Source organism: Aquila chrysaetos, chromosome 4, assembly GCF_900496995.4.
Source record: "Aquila chrysaetos chrysaetos chromosome 4, bAquChr1.4, whole genome shotgun sequence".
Lineage (NCBI taxonomy): Eukaryota > Metazoa > Chordata > Aves > Accipitriformes > Accipitridae > Aquila > Aquila chrysaetos.
Window position 1 is genome coordinate 9965978 of NC_044007.1, and position 18457 is coordinate 9984434.

The 18457-nt window shown below is 39.4% G+C and overlaps 1 protein-coding gene across 1 annotated transcript in view; it reads left to right on the forward strand.

The window, feature by feature from the left end:
• Positions 1-14941, forward strand: part of ADCY8 (adenylate cyclase 8) — a 141431-nt gene extending 126490 nt beyond the window's left edge. Inside the window, 4 exon segments of the mRNA XM_030012099.2 lie at positions 3486-3632; positions 10357-10449; positions 12766-12880; positions 14376-14941. Coding sequence (XP_029867959.1) covers positions 3486-3632; positions 10357-10449; positions 12766-12880; positions 14376-14863 — 843 coding nt within the window. The 3' untranslated portion in view covers positions 14864-14941.
• Positions 14942-18457: the final 3516 nt, after the last annotated feature.

The following is an 18457-nucleotide window of genomic DNA, read 5'->3' on the forward strand; positions in this document are numbered from 1 at the left end:
GTTCTGCACTTCTAGGACCACATCTGGAGTGCTGTTTCCAGGTTCAGGCTCACCAGCAGGAGACACAGGGACCTACTAGAAGAACAAGTATAGCAGAGGGCCACCAAGATGATTAGGGGATTGGGGCACATGACATATGAGGAGAGGATGAGAGAGCTGGTTTCATTCAAACTTAAGAGGAAAAGGCTGAAAAAGCATCTCATCGTTGTCTTCAACTACCTAATGGGTGTTTATAGAGAAGACAGAGTCAAAATCTTTTCCAATGTGCAAGTGGAAGAACAAGAGACAATGACACAAGTTGCAGGAAGAAAAATCTCAGTTAGATACAAGGGAAAAAAATCCCTGGGAAAGTGGTCATTGCATGAGGGATCAGAGAGGTTGTGAAATCTTCAGTCTTGCAGATATTCAACCGTCAACTGAGCAAGGTCATGAGAGACTTGACCTAATTGGCCCTGCTTTGAGTGGGAACTATATTAGATGACCTTCATAGGTCCCTTGCAACCTATGAGTCTATGAAAATCTAGTATTCCTAAAAAAGATACGTGAATTTAATAGAATGTCTGTGCCACCTTAAGATAGTCCAGTGTTGCAGAAGTATTATTACAGCCCTGCCTGTTATTATGGAAGGAATCTTTGCAACAGGCTGCAACACACCTGATCCTCTCGCATCTTCAGACCCAAGGAAACATTTTTGCCATTTCGTATTGCCCCTGAATTGCTTCTTTGGGGCAGTTAACAAAACACCCATTTCAGAAACATAGTTTGTGGCTATGTTCCTAAAGAGTTTTTGTAGTACACAAAGAAAAGCTTGATAATGGAGTCTCTGGATATTCCTAAGACAGAGTTTAAAGAGAAGTTGCTGAAGGGATAAAGTCAAGTCCAGAATTTGTTCCTGAAAGCAGTAGTAAGTCACTTACTCTTTATCTGAACTAAGGCAAATGTGTACTATAACATTATCTGTGAATAAAGGCTATTGTATGATGAAATCGGAATTTTCTCATGTAATGTTGGAATGATCTTTTCTAATAAAGAGTTTACAAATGTTACAAGATTCAGGTTGCCAGCACTGACCTATCTATTCATTGTGCAGCAAACAGGAATCAAGGCTACCCTTTTCTGATTGTACATTTTGGAAATAGATGTAGCCAGATGAATTAGACTGCACAATGAGGAATCATTGTGTTCTGAAGGTGTGATTTCAAATATCACCTAGGGAAAGATGCTATAGTGAGAAGCTACAAGAAAAGGCACTTTAGAAATCAGCCTCTTGAGGAATTTTACACTCTGTGGGTATTAAACTGCCATAAAAACACTGTTCTGCAGATGAGAAAATGTGTGTGTGAAAGCAACTAGGTTAAAATTCTTCATTGCAAATGGAGCAGACCCTGATACCAACTATGAGTGTGTTCTGGTATATCTGCATTATGGATTTTCAGGGAATACATGTCCTCTCTTACACATTCATTCACATACACTCACATGCATAATGATCTTCAGAAACAAACAGATGCCCCATGGATCACTGCTGATGCTTCAATAATTTGCCACTGAATTAAATTCCACCACCCCTGCTTTTTGTAAGGCAATTTCCAGAGTGACTATACTTGGGGATGATTTATGCATGAGCCGGCTGGCTGTAACATCTACCAGATTTCAGTACAATCAATCCTGCAGTTCATGTCTGGCCATTAAGTTAATTTCTCTGCTCTCAAAAAATGAATTCCCAAATGTGTACTGTAAGCGTTTTCTCATGGATGTATTATTTCTGTCTTGATGCTTCTTACCAAAAATAGAAAAATGGAGCAGCTGAAGGCTCAGCCAGTTGTTTTCTGTCTTCATGATCTGAGGAAAGAGTATGTCTGTGTGTATACAAGCTTCTCCTAGCACACACTGTCTAGTCTTCCATAAGCATTCATGAACTAATGTGTGTATTACCTTTTTCTATACTTATGAAAGGGAATAGGAGTCTCCTTAGAGTATTGCTTCCATGACCCTGCAGATGTTCATCACTGAAAGAAAGTGTAAGGGCAGGGAGGGAATCAATCATGGTTTTTCTCAATCAAAGCTTTGCAGTGTCTTTGGAAACTAGCAGAATTTTCCCACTTTTACTGTAGGACACATTGTTAAAGAGTCTAGAGAAGTAGCAGCATTAGCAGCATAACAAAGTGCAGGGCAGGGGTTCAGGATGCTTTTCTAGGGAGAAGCAGGATGAAGGAAGAAGAGGAGCCTGAGGTGTTCACGTCAGGTGTATGGCATCCAGCAGTAAGTCCTTTCGTCATGAGACCAAAGAACTAAAATTTCCCAAAGTACACTAACAAGAACATTGAGAAGCAACTACTCCAGGTCAGAATGTCATAAGGGAAGTCCCAGAATGGAAATGAAATATCTGCCATTGGGTAAAACTAAAGAAGTTGAAGCTAGAAAAAAATTAAACAAAAGAGAATGCATATGATTGTGGTATATTGGCCACTAGAAAAGCATAACAGGAGTTGTGGGGGGCCTCTGTCCATGGCATTTTTAAAGTTGAAATTAATTTTGTTCCTAAAAATGTGTTTGGGTTCAGAAAAGAACTGACTGCATTTTCACATATATAACGAATGACAAGAACCCATCCATAAATAAATCTGTCATTCAGCACCAGAGTGAATTATATGAATAATGTAAGTGGAAGCTTATCCCAGAGCACACTTTATCCTAATAGCCTCCTGTGTTCGATCCCTTATAAGCTGCTTTCTGTCCCCAGTAACTCCATTATCACGCTCGCTTCTGTTTCTCCCTCCTTTCAAACCCTAATAACAGGAACCTCTCCCAGAGCCAGGCAACCAAATAGCTCAATAGTCATCTTAGGAGACCTACAGTTTACCACAGAGTAAGGGCTCTTTGAAAATCTGTGAATAAACAAACTGGTAAAGAGCTGCGGTAGTGTGAAGTATCAATTATCCACCAGAAAACGTTGTAACTGAGAGGACTTTTTACGAAGAGGCCATATCAGACATTTTAAATGGTTCTATCTGATCCCTATTAATCAACAAATTTAGAAATATATTGTCAACTGCAAACATTTATGAGACAGACTTAAACAATAATAAATAATAAACTTTAGGTTCCTTTTACCTGCCTAACAGTGTTTGATTCTCTAGTATTCGTACTTGCAAATGAAATCTTCATTTCTTCAAGTGGTTCCCCATATAAATCAAAATGAAAAATTCTATTACATTTTTGCTGGTGTAGCCCCCTGAGTTCAGAAACAGAAAGAGTAGGCTTTCAAAGAAAGGGCAAACCCCGCATATAATCTGTGATAAAAAAAACGTGAGAGCCATCAGACTCCTGCTGTTGAACTTGGCTAACACTTAATACACTAATGCTAACCTCAGATATTAATGTGTTATGCATGGAAAAAATAAGAAATCTATTTTAATTGCAGCCAATTATGTTCTCTTCCCTATATCACCACTTCAACACATTTTTCTTCATTGTTCTTTTAGGAATTATACTCTCAGTCCTATGATGCTGTTGGTGTAATGTTTGCTTCTATTCCTGGATTTGCTGACTTCTATTCCCAGACCGAGATGAATAACCAAGGAGTAGAATGTCTGCGCTTGCTGAATGAAATCATTGCAGACTTTGATGAGGTAATACCAGCTACAAGAGAAAATCTGATAGTGCTTAAACAATGAGTTCCTAAATACCAAATATGTCATCCTAAATTATCAAATTTAGTAACTATTCTGCTTCCAATAATTGTCTGATTTTTTTACTCCAGTTACAATTGTTTATTTTGCTTTTTTGCACTTAGTCTTGCCAAGCTTTGGTCTGAATGACCTAGTGAGATAGAGACTGAAATCAATAGTTACTTGAGTATAAACATGCATAAATAAAAGCACAATCTTCTCCAGTGTATCTTGAAGTAGAACATGCCTTAGTTCTGTAGAAGAAAGGAGGATGAAGTTATTTGCAACAGTTCTGGAAAGCAGTGGTCTAAATCCAAACAGACAAAGATGTTGTTTTGAAGACATTGGTTGAATGGACTCAGTAAATGTTAAAGGTAAAACAGTGTCATGTTAAATGTGAAGGACACAGCTCAGAAGCAAATGTTGGGTAGAGAATGAAAAGTGGTGACATATTAACTGAGGGGACTTGTCTGGTCAGGTATATTATACAGAGGTAAATGAAGTAAAGCTGCGTGCGTTACTGAGGAATTCAGAGGTGAAAGGAAAGCTACAAACAAAATAAAATGGAAAGGACATTAGGTATCTTGTCCAATTAATTTCAGAAAGGAAGCTGAGGAGGGGATAAGATAAACAGGAGAAGAAAAATCAGGTCGCCAATGTAGCTATTGCCAGGTGAAAGCAAGGAAAACATGGGAAGTGAAGAGGGAGTCAGGAAGGAGCAAGTTGCATACTTGGTGTTGTATACTCTGCCAACTAGTTAGTAAGGAAGCTTAGACAGGTGGTATCATGTCCTGCAATGAGCCCAAGAGGAATTAAGAAAGGGGACAAAGGATAGACCGACAAAGAGCTTTGAAAAAAACTTTAAAACTAGGAAGGGTGAAGAAGTAAAGCCAAAATTACCTAGCATGGGGAGTTTTAACCTATACACTGCAAGCAGTTTGCAGGACTGTGTAGCCCTCCTGAGCTCCCCAAGTGGTAGAAGGAGAAACTGAGCCATCTCTACTTAACAGTGAGGTTGGGTCTGTGTGCCAGACTGGAATGGTCCAGATAGAAAAGGGGAGGGGAAAGGGCTAGGTGGTGGTGGTATCATTGGTCTGTGACTCTGGTTTTGGAGAAGTTATTTAAAGAGAAATTGGGAAAAAGACATCCTTTTCAGAATTCCAGAATTCTGCTGAGCAAGGCAAGATTAGTACTAAACTGGACAGCAGGGAAGAAGGCACATGGATAGCAGGAAATCATTGAGAAACTGTAAAAAATCCTACCCAAGAAACCCATGTTCTGTTTAATCTCTGTTTATCCCAAGGAATTTTTTAATTTATTTTTGTATTGTGGTAGAGTATCAACTGGAGAAGTGATGAGTGTCTTGTCAGCTTAAAATTAAGATGCAGTTCAAGAAAACAGAATTTGTTCCCTCAAAAGGAGCTGGATCTGGATCTCACATCCCACATGAGCTATGTAACGATAGAGCAATTGTCTAAAACAGAGAAGGAAAAAACTCCACTTAGGTTGTGGTCTGAAAAAAGAGAACATCTTTTACCATTTTGGGTCTCAACTCAAAAAGCATAATCAGGGTGCAAAAGGCTGAGTTTTTAAGGGAAAACAAGAAGACATACTTAGTCTTTGCATCTGGACCAGAATTTTGTCCATAGATTAATCATACAGAAAATGTTTTTCCAGAAAACTAAAGTATTGGCAGAATTGAGACCTCTCCAGGGTTTAGAATACAGATGAATGAAGATTTAAGAACCAGTGTCCCTTTTTTTTTTTATTAATTTATTTAGTTCTAACTCAGTCCTACTTTAAACAACTATCTCTCTTTGAGGATCGAGCCTAGAGTTTTTGTTTTGGTTTGGTTTTTTTCTTTGAAGAGCAAGTATCTCCAAGGGTTTCGGAGGAAGGTACTGGAGGAAAAGATGAAAGTGGAAGGCATGCGACTGAGAAAAAGAGATTAGGAAAGAAAAAATTATTCTTTTTTTTTTCATTCCATCCTGAGCAGCAAGTACCTAAGACCTCTCACAAGTTTTGAGGAATTTATCTTCAATTTGCTCCTCTGGTGGCAGTTATGTTATCTTCATTTCATAAGTGGAAAACAAAGGCACAAAGGGGTAATTGACTTTCCTGAATTGTTTTGAAAACAAAGATACATGTTCCCATGCCAGAAGCTAGAACCTAAATATGAACCCAGATCAGGGTCTTAACTGCACCTTCATCCTTCCTCATCCTGGGCATCTGCATGGGAAATGTTCATAGAGTGGTAGCTCATAAAAGTAGACCAGGGTTAAGGTTACCAAACTCTGAGAGATAATAAAATTGAGAGTTTATCCATATAATTGGTCAGATACTAAAATTATTAGTGCGAAATAGAAGAATTCACAGGGGATTCATTCTTGCACATTTTAGTAGAAAAAACTACTCTCCTATGAGAAGAGCTCTGTAACATGCTAAGCTCCTGCACTGCTTTTCCTGTAGGTATAAATACCTGCTTCTTATCTCTGAGATCTTGCACAGCTGTCAGCATGCTTCTTGATTAAGAGTTTTGTTTTTCTTTCCAGATCCGATTAAAATGATTATGGCTCAAACTTAATGCAAAGCCTATTGCCATGAATTATTTTAAAATATTTTGTCATGCACGTTCATATAATCTTCACAACAAAATTCCATTGCCACTGTGGCAATTACTGAAGACAAGGTTTTCATCAAAAGCCCTAACACAATATTACATTCAGGCCCCTTAACACCTGCTCTGTAATTAATAAGGACCTAATTAGGGACTGTATTATGTCCCAGACATGTTTAGTTGAATAATAGGTATGTTCTGGGTATGGGTAGTAAATGAAATTACGTAATCCCCTGCTGACTGCTAACCTATTTCTAGCATGGTCGTGCCACTAGTTTATTTTGTCTAAGCAATCTGAAGGGTGATATGCCAGACAGAGCAAGTGAGTAATCCTACCCATGGAAAAGGAACCAGAAGTCATTTCAGGTATGGTGTTTCATGGCCAGTAATGTTTCCATGTAACTATTGACTAACAATACATGGTATCACAATTCCTTGTTTTTCATGATGTGTCTTGCCAAGATTGCCTGCTGTCTCAATACAGCTCTGGAAGCAAAATGCAGATGTGCAGCTTGAGAGCAGAGCAGATCTGTTAGCCATCAGAAAACTTTGCTCTTCAGCATCACGTGAACACCTCTGCAGAGATACCCAAATGTAGAAGTCTTAGCACTCATGCTGTTCTGGAGCAAACCATTGGAGGTTTTTCAGGGAAGCATGCTTTAGATGACACTAGACATCTACGTTTAGACAATTGAATTGACTTCCTAATCTCAGAACAGATTCTACTCTGTGAGTCCCCTCCCTTCCTTACATGGATAATAGTAGTGGGGATGCTCTGTCCATAGGGCCAGGAAGATATTTCTGAATGAAAGCAGTGGTAAAAATACAAATTGACCTGGTTTGGAAAATGTGATAGGTACATGAGAAGGAGATCTGGGTTATTTCTTTCTCCTTTTTAGAGGAGTTTCCTTGTTACTACAAAACATAAGGCTTACACTCTAGATCTGTTGTTTTCCAGGTAACGGATCTATGTTAGGGAGACAAAGCCAGTCAAACAAAAAATAGTGGACGGTGGAACAGAACATGCCACCAACAACTGTATGGGGTAGGAGCCCACAGAGAGTCAGGCTGTGACTGGGTCTTTCTTAGGAAGCCGGGGGAACCTGGTCCAAAAGTCAGTCTTGGGGAGTAGGTGATTGACTCAAAGCACAGGCTTTACTCAGGGATTTTTTCCCTGATGGCTCACAAATCTGTCGGTTTCCAAATTATCCAGGCTTCCTGTCAATTGAGGCAGAATGGGAGGTGTTGATTTCTGGATCAAAAAAGGAGATTTTTTTTTTTAATTTGACATATAGCATCATTATAGAATACAGTTATATATAATTTCCTATTTTGTACCCAAGCACAGGAGTGCTGACAGGAACAGTTCATACATTAAAAAAAAAAACCCATGAACATTACAAATCTACCTTTATAATTACCCATTTTTTATATGACTGTAGTCTTAAGACATTTACAGGGCTAAACTCCCATTCTTAGGGTATTGCACCAAAAAAATAATATTGGAACATTTCTGCTGAAGATTATGAGTCTTGAAGGAATTTTTTTTTTTTTAATGTAATATTCTTTCTAACCTTTTTAATCTATCATTTATGTATCTTAGTGATGTTACAGTTGGGATTTGTGCTTTAATAAGAGCTTTCTAGTTCATGGGCAGTTTTTTTCCCCTCATTTTCTTTATCCTGCAGTGATTTACACTGTGTTTATGACAACAGATTTTAATATATTATGTTGCCACAAATAGAGGTTTCGCCAGAACACAGGATCCTGCTTTCAGACTTTGATGATTACTTGTAGCTGTGTGCCATGTCCTGGAACATTCTTTTTTGTACTACTTTGTGTATGTTTCATTGTATGTGTATATCCCAGGGTCTGACCTCCATATAACCTTGGCTGTACATGAATTGCAGCATCGAGCCATTAGTTGCTTTTCAGATACCAACCACATTCCAGTGTTTGAAAATGTTCCCTGGACTATCTTGGTAAATTAGCAAGCCTATTTAAAATGTCATAACTAATAGCAGCTGATTTAGGACTGAGTTGGAATATCTTTCCCCAATATCAAAATCCATCATCCTGTCATACTGTGAAGAAAGTAATTGGTAAATAAACCATTATTTGAAGAAGGAAAGAAGCTACCTAACAGACTGGGTAAAGCAGGAAAAAAATAGAGATTTGGAAACAATAATGAATGACAAGAAAAAAGATAATCTGAGATTATTTCTTCTAAATTGCCTCACAGCCAATAGGTCCTTTCTTCCTTAAAAAGAGTGTTTTTAGATATTTATCATACATTTTAAATTACAGTGCTGTTTGTTGTTGCTTCCAGCAACCATCTGGAAATTAAAATATAGGTTGTTTTTAACCAAGACCATTTTCTGCCCTTGCCCACACACCTGGTGCTCTCAGACTACTCACAAAAGCAGAGCTACAAGAAATGATCTTTAAGAGAGCAGTTGGAAGAGCTGCCCTTGTAGGAGGGATATGTAGGTAATGGGCTTTTCTGGCAGTTTCAAGAAAAATGAGAAGCAGGTCAAGTTTCTGGACTTTCCTGGCTTGGAAGGGAGCCATTAACCATATGGCTTTGTATTCCCTGCGCGCAATGCTGTGCAGCCTCCCATTAGAGACAGATGGTGTGATATCTGTACACGAACAGCAAAGCTTCCAAGACCCCGGCGCTCCGGCTGACGTACACTGTGGTTAGTTCAATGGCAGGGGATATTTCATGTTATGCCTTTGGTATGTTTCTCCTTTTGAATGAAGTAATCCCTTTAGTTTTTAATTGACAGGAAATTCAAACCCACAAGATGGAAAAAGAATACATGACAGTGTATAAAAAAAGGGGGAAATGCTTCATTAAATTTTTGTCTGACCACAGCAAGAATTTTTTTTCATTTAAATTCCAACTAAGTTGAGCCTTTAGAACTGAAAGTTTGAAATTCCTTTTCTCTGTGAACTGGTTTTTTTTCTTCCAGGACTGCCTAACCAGATTGATACGTAAATTTATTAGATACCATACTGCTTATCATGAAGTTTCCCAGGGTATTTTGGTATTAACATCAGCAACACACATTTTCAAAGCCTGTGATGAGGTGATACGTGCCCATATCCCACATAAAGCTCTATTGCCATTGATAGAGTTCACAACCTGAACTCAGCTTAGGTCTCTCAAGGAAGGCTCTGGCTTCTATTTCATGGAAAGTCCTAAGTTAAATTGTGAATATGGACTTGGAATAGGGACCAAACTGTCACTCCCACTCCACTCAGTGCTTTAGTCACTAGACTAAACTTATTCCTCCTCTTGCAGAGTCTCAATCTGACAAGTTCTTTATGCTTACTTATCACCTATAGCTATCCCAAAAACATACAGGTGTTTACTGCTTCCCATTGGTTCCCTGTATTTTTGATAGAAGGGGAAAAATACATAACAAAAGTGCAGACTGAATAACCCAATGGACATACCAGTGTTAGGTATGACAGTAAGTAAAGGGAAGCATGGGATACAGGAGGACTTGATCTCTCATAGAATTTCTTTGAAGGCATCTACCTCCATCCATTGTCTGTATAAGATGGTTAAAATGGTTATTCTAAAGGGACTGAATTCCCTTTAATATTGGTCTCATCACCTGAATTGTTGCTGTAGCAGCACTTAACTTGCAAACTGAGTTCCTCCAAAACAGATTTAAGAACACTTTTAAGTGATCAAGTCTTCTTATATTCACACAGACATACACAGAGAGTTTGTCTTCACTAATTTTCCATGATTATACCTCAGGAAACGCAGGACTCATCTGCATTTAAGTAAGGCTGGAATATGCATGTCTTATATTATCCCTTATGTGATTTACCAAACAGCTTTACAGAGCACAGCAGAATTTAGCTTGAATGCACTTTGCAAGTAGGTGATGTTGCAGAGTGCCAGCTCAGTGTGCCCCAGAACCCAGAATAAGGTGTGCACTGTGACCAACTGGAAGATATCATGAGTGTAATAATTCATTTTGATATCTGTAGAAGCATTTTGCATTAAGAATTACAGAAGTAACTGTGGTTTTTTTACATCTGTATTAGTTACTAGGTGAAGAGAGATTTCAAGATATTGAAAAAATTAAAACGATTGGCAGCACATACATGGCCGTGTCAGGATTATCACCTGAAAAACAGGTAAGAGAATAGCTTTCTTTAAGAAGCAAAGCTTTTGGTGTGTCCAACCATTCATGTTAGAGAATATTATTGCTACCTTTATGATGTTCATAGAGCTGTGTTTGCTAAAAGAAAAATAGACATTTGGGGCTTCTGGCAGACAACAGTTGCACTTCTTGATGAATTGAAATGCCATCCTGTGCTCGGAACAAGAAACATATGAATTCTTTCCTCAAATTTAGGTTTATAGGAGAGAAAAAAAAAAATCTCTTTTCAGTCACATTGATGTGAATCTAGAGCAGGTCTATCTATATCTTCGGATATACTCTAAAGTTACCACTGGAACTCAGACTGGAATCTGCCTGACAGCTTCCAATGATCTGTGAAGAGAGAGGATCTATTAACTGACAGCATACTTATGCAAGTATAAGGTTGCATTTATACATTTTTGTGATGATGTAGCTGTATGTCTACAGACAGCATGATAAACCATACGTCAAAATGAAAGCAGACCCATCGGTTCAACTGAAGAACATCACAAAGCCAGAAGGCTGCACGCTCCCCTTACTTGCAGAGCTGCAAACCAAGCTGAGGGAAAATTCAACCACAGAGGACACATGCACAGTCACAGCCATAAACCTCAGATAAGTCAGATGAGAGAAATCCATTCATAATTACACCCAAGAATATGCCTAGAAACAGGGTCTCCAAAGAAATAAGACGAGGCTCTAAGATACATCCAGCGAGAAATTGGCTGTTGCTGAAATCTGTCTTGCTTGGCAACCGGTACCTCTCCCCAAGGAAGAACACTACAAAAAAGGGTGTGCTGCCCCAGATCAACCACAAAGTAGGAATCAGATCTGCCCACATTGATTGCAGCTGCCAGAAAAGAAGCAGCCAGATTAGTGTGAACTTTATAAACTAGAAAATTTCCATTGTTTGTTTAGAATACATTATAAAACATGTGGAGTGTAACTAGCTGAGCTTCTCCCACCTACAGAGTAGCAAGTGATGCAGACAGCTAGAAATCCACAAAACTAGACATGCATGAGATTTTTGTTTGTTCCAATTCAAAATGCTTCTGTGCAGAGATGAGCAAAGAAGGACTGAACATCAGGGAGGTAGCTGGTTATAGCTACACAGCTTCTAACCACTTCTTTTGACTCTTGATGTGGGTAAAAAATCAAAGGGAGAAAATCTTGACTGCATTTCTGAGACCGATTAACTCATCCTTTTTCTTGAACTATAATAGCCTAATGGAATTTTTATGTATGTTTTAAATATACTTATCTTCATACATACATGTCTATCATCTTGTCAGCATCTAAGAAGTGAGGGCTGGCATGCTGTGAACTGAATGAGGCTGAGGACAAGGACCAAGCACAGTGTGAGTGGAACAGAGTGACGCCAGGGAGATGCTTATGTGCAGTATTAAACACTGAGGATGAGGAAAATTGCAAAGGGCTGGACTGTATGACCCAGGGGTGGCTTGCAATGCTTCGTTCCTATGAACTGCAAATTTGTTTGATGGAAGAATTACCTGGTTTCAGAATAGAGGAGATGACATTGTACCACTATCAGGCCAAAACCTCGACTGTTCCTTACTCTATTGCCTACTCAGAGAAACAGTTAAGGAGTTCCCTGTCCTCTCTTGAGAGTCCCTGCCCCATCATCTGCTCTGTTGGTGTTCTGGGAAGACTAAAACCCAGTCCTGGTCCCCATCTGTATATCGACTGCCCTGTAGGAATGGAAATGGAGGGGAAGGAGCAGGGAGTGACTTGTCTGCTCTAAACAGAGGTGACTAATGAGCTACAGAATAGCCTTTTCTCTCCCAGTTAACTGGTCCCAGGCTGCCTGGCTTGCCCTGTTATTCCTGTCACTATTTCATCCCTGAGAGCACTGGAATTAGTGCTTTTCCTGGGTGACAGTTTCAGCAAAGGACAATTCCATCTTTCACTTTTTTTGCCCTACTTCGCGCTTACATGGGTTGTCACTAGTCCCTTGAACCCGAGCTTTCTCAATCCTCTCTATACTTTCTTTCTCAGCCTTAGACAGATTTCACATGCCTTATTAATTCCCATGATTGCCCCTCAGATTATTGACAGGAAATTACTTTCTTTGGTACTTCATGCTAAGCTGCTCTGTATCGAGGTATACAAGTGTTGTAATATAAATTGGAAGCATTACCATTAATAATACCCTACCTCTCTTGGATCTAGTACATTGAAACTGTTCTTACAAATTCCAAATTCAGATACTTGGCACTTGGTAGAGATGGGTGGGAGCTGGGCAAATGCAAAACTTTTCTAACATATTGATTTACAACTTACTCCTCAGCAATGCGAAGACAAATGGGGGCATTTGTGTGCTCTGGCTGACTTCTCCATAGCTCTGAATGAAAGCATACAGGAGATCAACAAGCATTCATTTAACAACTTTGAACTCCGTATTGGTAAGCACAGTTCAAACATGAGAATTAAAATGGGGTTTTGTCTGCAAGGATCCAACTCTGTAAGTGCACCCCAGGAGCATTGCAAGGACACATACAATTTAAGAGACACCAAATACTGTATCCTCTGTTTTCAAATTTACTTCATCCCAGGCAAAGTTAGAAATAAGAAATACTCTATTTGCAGAATATGGGCCCTGATTTGGGGACTGCAGGAGTTCTAAGTTTTAGTGAATTGTAAATGGGTAGCATAATTAAGCTACCATCTTTAACAAGTCTGGACAAGAGCCCATAGATATAACACAAAAAAGTGAACTGGGCAGCCCAGATCTAACCCCAAGCTTGATACTGGCTTGCACAGTCTCTAATTAATCTCCCTGTCTCAGATTCTTTTTCAGTAAAGGTGTAATAGTAGCTTACCCTAAACCCTGTGTGTAGTACTTTGGTTTTGCACAAAAATTGAAATCCAGTTCTGACCTGACCAGTGGCAGCAGCTCTGAATTGTTGTGATGGGGAACCTGTTATCCTGGATGGGATATCCTGGATGGGTAGTAGGATGGGACATGAAAAGATGGCCTGAATATATGGCACGTAGCAGCAGTAAACCTGATGGCTTCTCATGTTGACTGGCTCACTGGCCAAAACCAAAAACCAACTGGAAGAAACATGTCCTTTACAGATGACCCTGCCATAAAAAAGCTGAAGTATATTCATCAGTCACAACATGGAGGGTCACAGCATCACTATCTGTGGTCTGCAGTTCCTAAGAGTTTTGAACAGAGAACTCTCAGTTCCCAAGATTTCTCAGGGAACATGCATCCACTCTTAGTAAGTGTGGATCACTTGCAAGGATTTCATAAAGCATGAATGCAACAGTCTTTGGAAATAATTTCTATCACCAATTTAAAAAAAATATTCTTTAAAAAAAAATCTAAAGAACTAAGATCCTTTTGCCAAAGATGTGCCTTTCACCATCACTAAACGTATTCTTAAATCACGGCTGTAGGAAAAAATAGTCTCTTCTATATTATTGCTTGTCTTGAATTTATGCATCAATCTTACAAGATACAGTCTTTCAATGAATTTGTAGAATAATATTTTCACTTCATGAAACATAAGAATGTAATTTCTTGACTGTATAGCCTTCAACAAGTGTAGACCCAGAAAGATCCTTCCAGAGAGATCTTTCCTACTACATAAGAATCAGTTTGCAGGAGCTTTGGCAATAGCGTGCAGAATACAGATGATATGTAAGTACTGTGGTTCCACTGAGATGGACATCCTGTAAATTAACTCTGTGGATATAATTTTTCATGTTTTCTAGTTTTTCAGGCTTTTTTTTTTTTTCTAACTTCCTTTGTATATACACCTCTTCCTTAAGCTTAGAGATAAGCGTATCTGAACAAGGCTTCATATGGTTCTTAAGTGCAAATATGTTTTTCAGCCATTCTTGTCTAACTGGCTGTCTCTTCTCAATTTTTTTTTTTTTTTTTAATAGGGATTAGCCATGGCTCTGTTGTAGCAGGAGTCATCGGTGCTAAGAAACCCCAATATGATATCTGGGGCAAAACAGTTAATTTAGCAAGTCGAATGGACAGCACAGGTGTTAGTGACAGAATACAAGTGCCTGAAGAAACGTATCTGATCCTGAAGGACCGGGGATTTGCCTTCGACTACCGAGGAGAGATTTATGTCAAAGGTATCAGTGAACAGGAAGGAAAAATCAAAACATATTTTCTTCTAGGAAGAGTTCAACCAAATCCTTTAATCTTACAACCAAGAAAACTGACTGGACAGTATTCATTAGCAGCTGTTGTATTAGGACTTGTACAGTCTCTTAACAGGCAAAAACAGAAGCAAATCCTTAATGAGAACAATAACTCTGGAATCATAAAAGGACATTATAACCGGAGGACTTTGCTCACTCCCGGTGGATCTGAGGCAGCAGCCCAGGCAGAGGGGGCTGACAAAACTGAATTGCCATAATCAGCATTTTGTTTGTGTTCTTTTTTTTTATTATTTCTTTTATATATAAAAATAAATATACAAATAAAAAGGGTTTAATTTTTTTTAGAAGAAGTGTGATTATTTTCTGGTGTGCTATTTCGATGAGATTCAAATTCCTACATTTTAACAAATGGTGTCAGCATCTCTCCCTTCAGCTGTGATTAACTTCTGAATCTCCAGACATAGTAGCTGTAGGCCACCGCTCTGCTGTGCCAGCTACCTGCAAAAAGGGACAAAAATAAACCTCTGACTGGAGGGATTTAGAACATAAATTGTGTAGGGAGTTAATGATGGGGAAAGGAGGGAATACTGTCCACACTTTTCAGGTGAAAGCAAAGGTATAAGAAGATAGAGTAGGTTCTTCTCACCTTTAGTTGCCTTCACAAGTGCAGTTATAAGCATCTAAGCTAGTTGCCTGGTCTCCATAACAGCCAGGGAAAAGCTAGTCAATACAGCCAAAGGCTTTTAAGGTGTGCTATCTGCCTGGATGTGAGAATCTGGGAGACAGAGGAGATGGGTCTTGCCCTAAACCCACTGATTCCATTGAGTCCGCTAGCTGTGGGCTCTTAAAATAGCCTCAGGTGGCCTCCTTACAAGTGGGTGACTCCACTGTAGACAGATAAATTGCATGTGGGTGTCCACCTGACTTCTTGCACCCAAGCCAGGAGGTCAAGGCTCTCCTGTAGGCACTAGGTCATATCTGTCAGACCTCTTTGGAGGGCTCAAATGCGCTATGGTATCTTGACAGGCACAAGACACCTATGAATGATGACAGAATTACACCTTGAATGACAAGTCTGGACCCTACAGCTGAGTCTATTGTCCAGTCAAGGAACTAACCAAATTCTCTGGAGTCAAGTCCCAGAGTTTAGCTCTTAACCCCACCACCAGCCTGAGTTCTCACCAAAACAAGGGTTGTCTGAGGCTGTAAAATGAGCATGTGCTGAAGTATAGTAGGAGGTAAAGCTCACCGCTAAACTCCTGCTCAGTTGCCTTAAGAGGAAGAGAGGCCAAGACTGAGGATACCCCAAATTATTTGTCTGCCAGCACAGAGACAGTCCTGCTGGGATGTTACGATGGCACACCTACGTGTTACAATTCCTGCGTCAAAAGGAGAATAAGTTTTTTGGGGATGGCTAATCAACTTTGCCTTGGAAACAGTCAGTATATAGCAGAGGTTCCTATATGGATTGGTGCCATGATTCATACTGAGCTGTAAAGTGCACAAATGAACTTCTTCTCAAGTCTGTATGCTCAAAGGAGCTGGGTTTGTCTCAGTACATATTATCTTTAAAGTAAATCACAGATGGAAGCAGCAGAACCTGTAATCACACAGCAATCCCCAGATGAGACCTCACACAACCAATACAGCGCAACATATGGATTCTTTGTAAATACAGGCCTTGGTTTTTGCAGCCTGTTACCCAGTCCTTAATGAAATCTGGGGTTTCTTGGGAGCATCACCACTGAATCAGGCATGTTTTTAGAAGATGGCTAATATGGCTAGGAAATCTTAATTCCTACATTTTATAAGACACTATCATTTACTAACAAGAGGCACCAAAATATGAAAGTGTTTAATTGTAATAAGATAAAAATAATGTTTTTCTTTGTAAAATAACCTGATGAATGCATTTCTGGGGCAAAATTTAATCAGCTGAGTGCCATTTTCAGAAATAGAAAATAATAAAAATGACCAAATTCTACAGAAAATTGTGTCACTGAACTATGGGTCTGAGCACAGACCAAACAGCAGTCTGAAATATTACACCCAGTGGTGATGCTGCCAGTAACTGAGCTCTCATTCCAACTTGATTACTCCTTTGAATCCCCACAAGTATCATTTTTTATGCCACACAGGGAAGGCTGAGCCCCTCAGCTCACCCAGGCCAATGCTGATACTGTAGGAGAGGAAGACAAGGAAGGGCTAGCATCTGAAGCAATTAATTTAATTTCACATTTACAGTGGTATTTGAAGCATGAAAAAATGAAGTTTTGGCTGGTTTAAAAAGCTCATTAACAGCTGTCCTCTCCTTCACAGCTTATTTCTGTGCTGGATGGGTTCACTTCTCCTGGTTCCCTAAACATTTAATTCTTGCTAATTTCCCAGCTGAACTGGTTTTCTAATTCTCATCACTGCTGCCAACCTCTGTAACGACAATTAGCAGTGAGTGGAAGGTGTTAACTAGATAACAGGATTGGCAACTTGAGCTGTGAGGGCAACTTCACCGCTCCTTAGCATGGGCCCAGATCTCCTGCTTCTTATCATAGACAGGGATGGCTTTCTGTGTTATGCCTCTCAAAATCTCCATTAGCATAACCACGTTCCCAAGCAAAATTGTTTGCTAATGAAGCCTGAGTCTGTGTTGACCAGATAAAGAATTTGCTAAATCAGCTCATTACCTTGAATAATTCTTTAGTGAGGAATTTCACCTGTGACTGCCTCAGGTAAATCCCTGCTTGGGACTATTTGTCTACACTAGATGGCTATTTGTCACCCTAGCAATTACACTGCTTGTTCCTTTTCCAAGTGTGATGACCTTAAAAGGTCAGCAATGTTATTTCTCATTGTAGCATCTGTTTTCAGTGGAGCAGCAGCTATTATTTGTGCTCTCAGTCTTCCAGTTTTACTCCGTGACTTTATGGTACCGTTACAGTATTCAGCTTTCCCTCACAACTCTATCTTCAGGGTTTCTTGTTCATACAGGGTAGAATTGCTCATACAAGGACCTATAAAACAAAACCACCTAGTTAATATCCTTTGAAACATGCATGCCTGGGTTAATAAAGGCAAATTGCCTTGATATTGTAACTCTTTGGCCAAACCAGCTAGACAGTGTGAGAGCTTTCCTCGATTTTCCCCATTAAGAGGAAGAAGCCTTGGCAGAACCTCACTACAATCTTTGATATCACCTCACTTGTTTCTACAGATGCACACTACAGAAACAAACAGCAGCCAGCTGCTTGGTCAGAAATTTGTACCTCCGTCCCTCCAACAAGCTCAGTGCCATAAGCTCTGCTGACTTAAATGTTTTCTAAACAAACAGGCTGAAATTCACAGCTTTCTTCTCTGAAAAGCAGCATACAATCAACTACATCAAGGGCAGTTTATGCCAGCTTTGAAGTACTTATTCTTAATCATTAAAGCAGATAGAATATTGACTATCTGGACAACAGCCCTGTGCCAAAATCATTACTGTAATGCTCCTAGTGCATATTTGCAACCATCACTCCTATATTCTAGCAAAGACCATATCTGTGGCAAGAGTGCTTGTTTGCATGACAGTGAAGAGGTTTTAGTGTTGATCAATTTAGGCCATTCACCAATCTTAGTAATATCTATCCAGAAAGTCACAGTTAGGTACTGATACCTGTCAAGGTATCTACTTTTTGCTCACATTAAGACTCAAGACAGAGAGAGTTTACCTCTACTGAGAACAGTGTGATAGGTGTGATATCACTTAGAAGCCTGTGCTGAGAAAAAAAGCAATTCAAAAAAATAGCCCTTGCACACAGGGGAAAAATATCACTCACTGTCCTCAGCTTTAATCCATTCCTGATTACTTCACATTT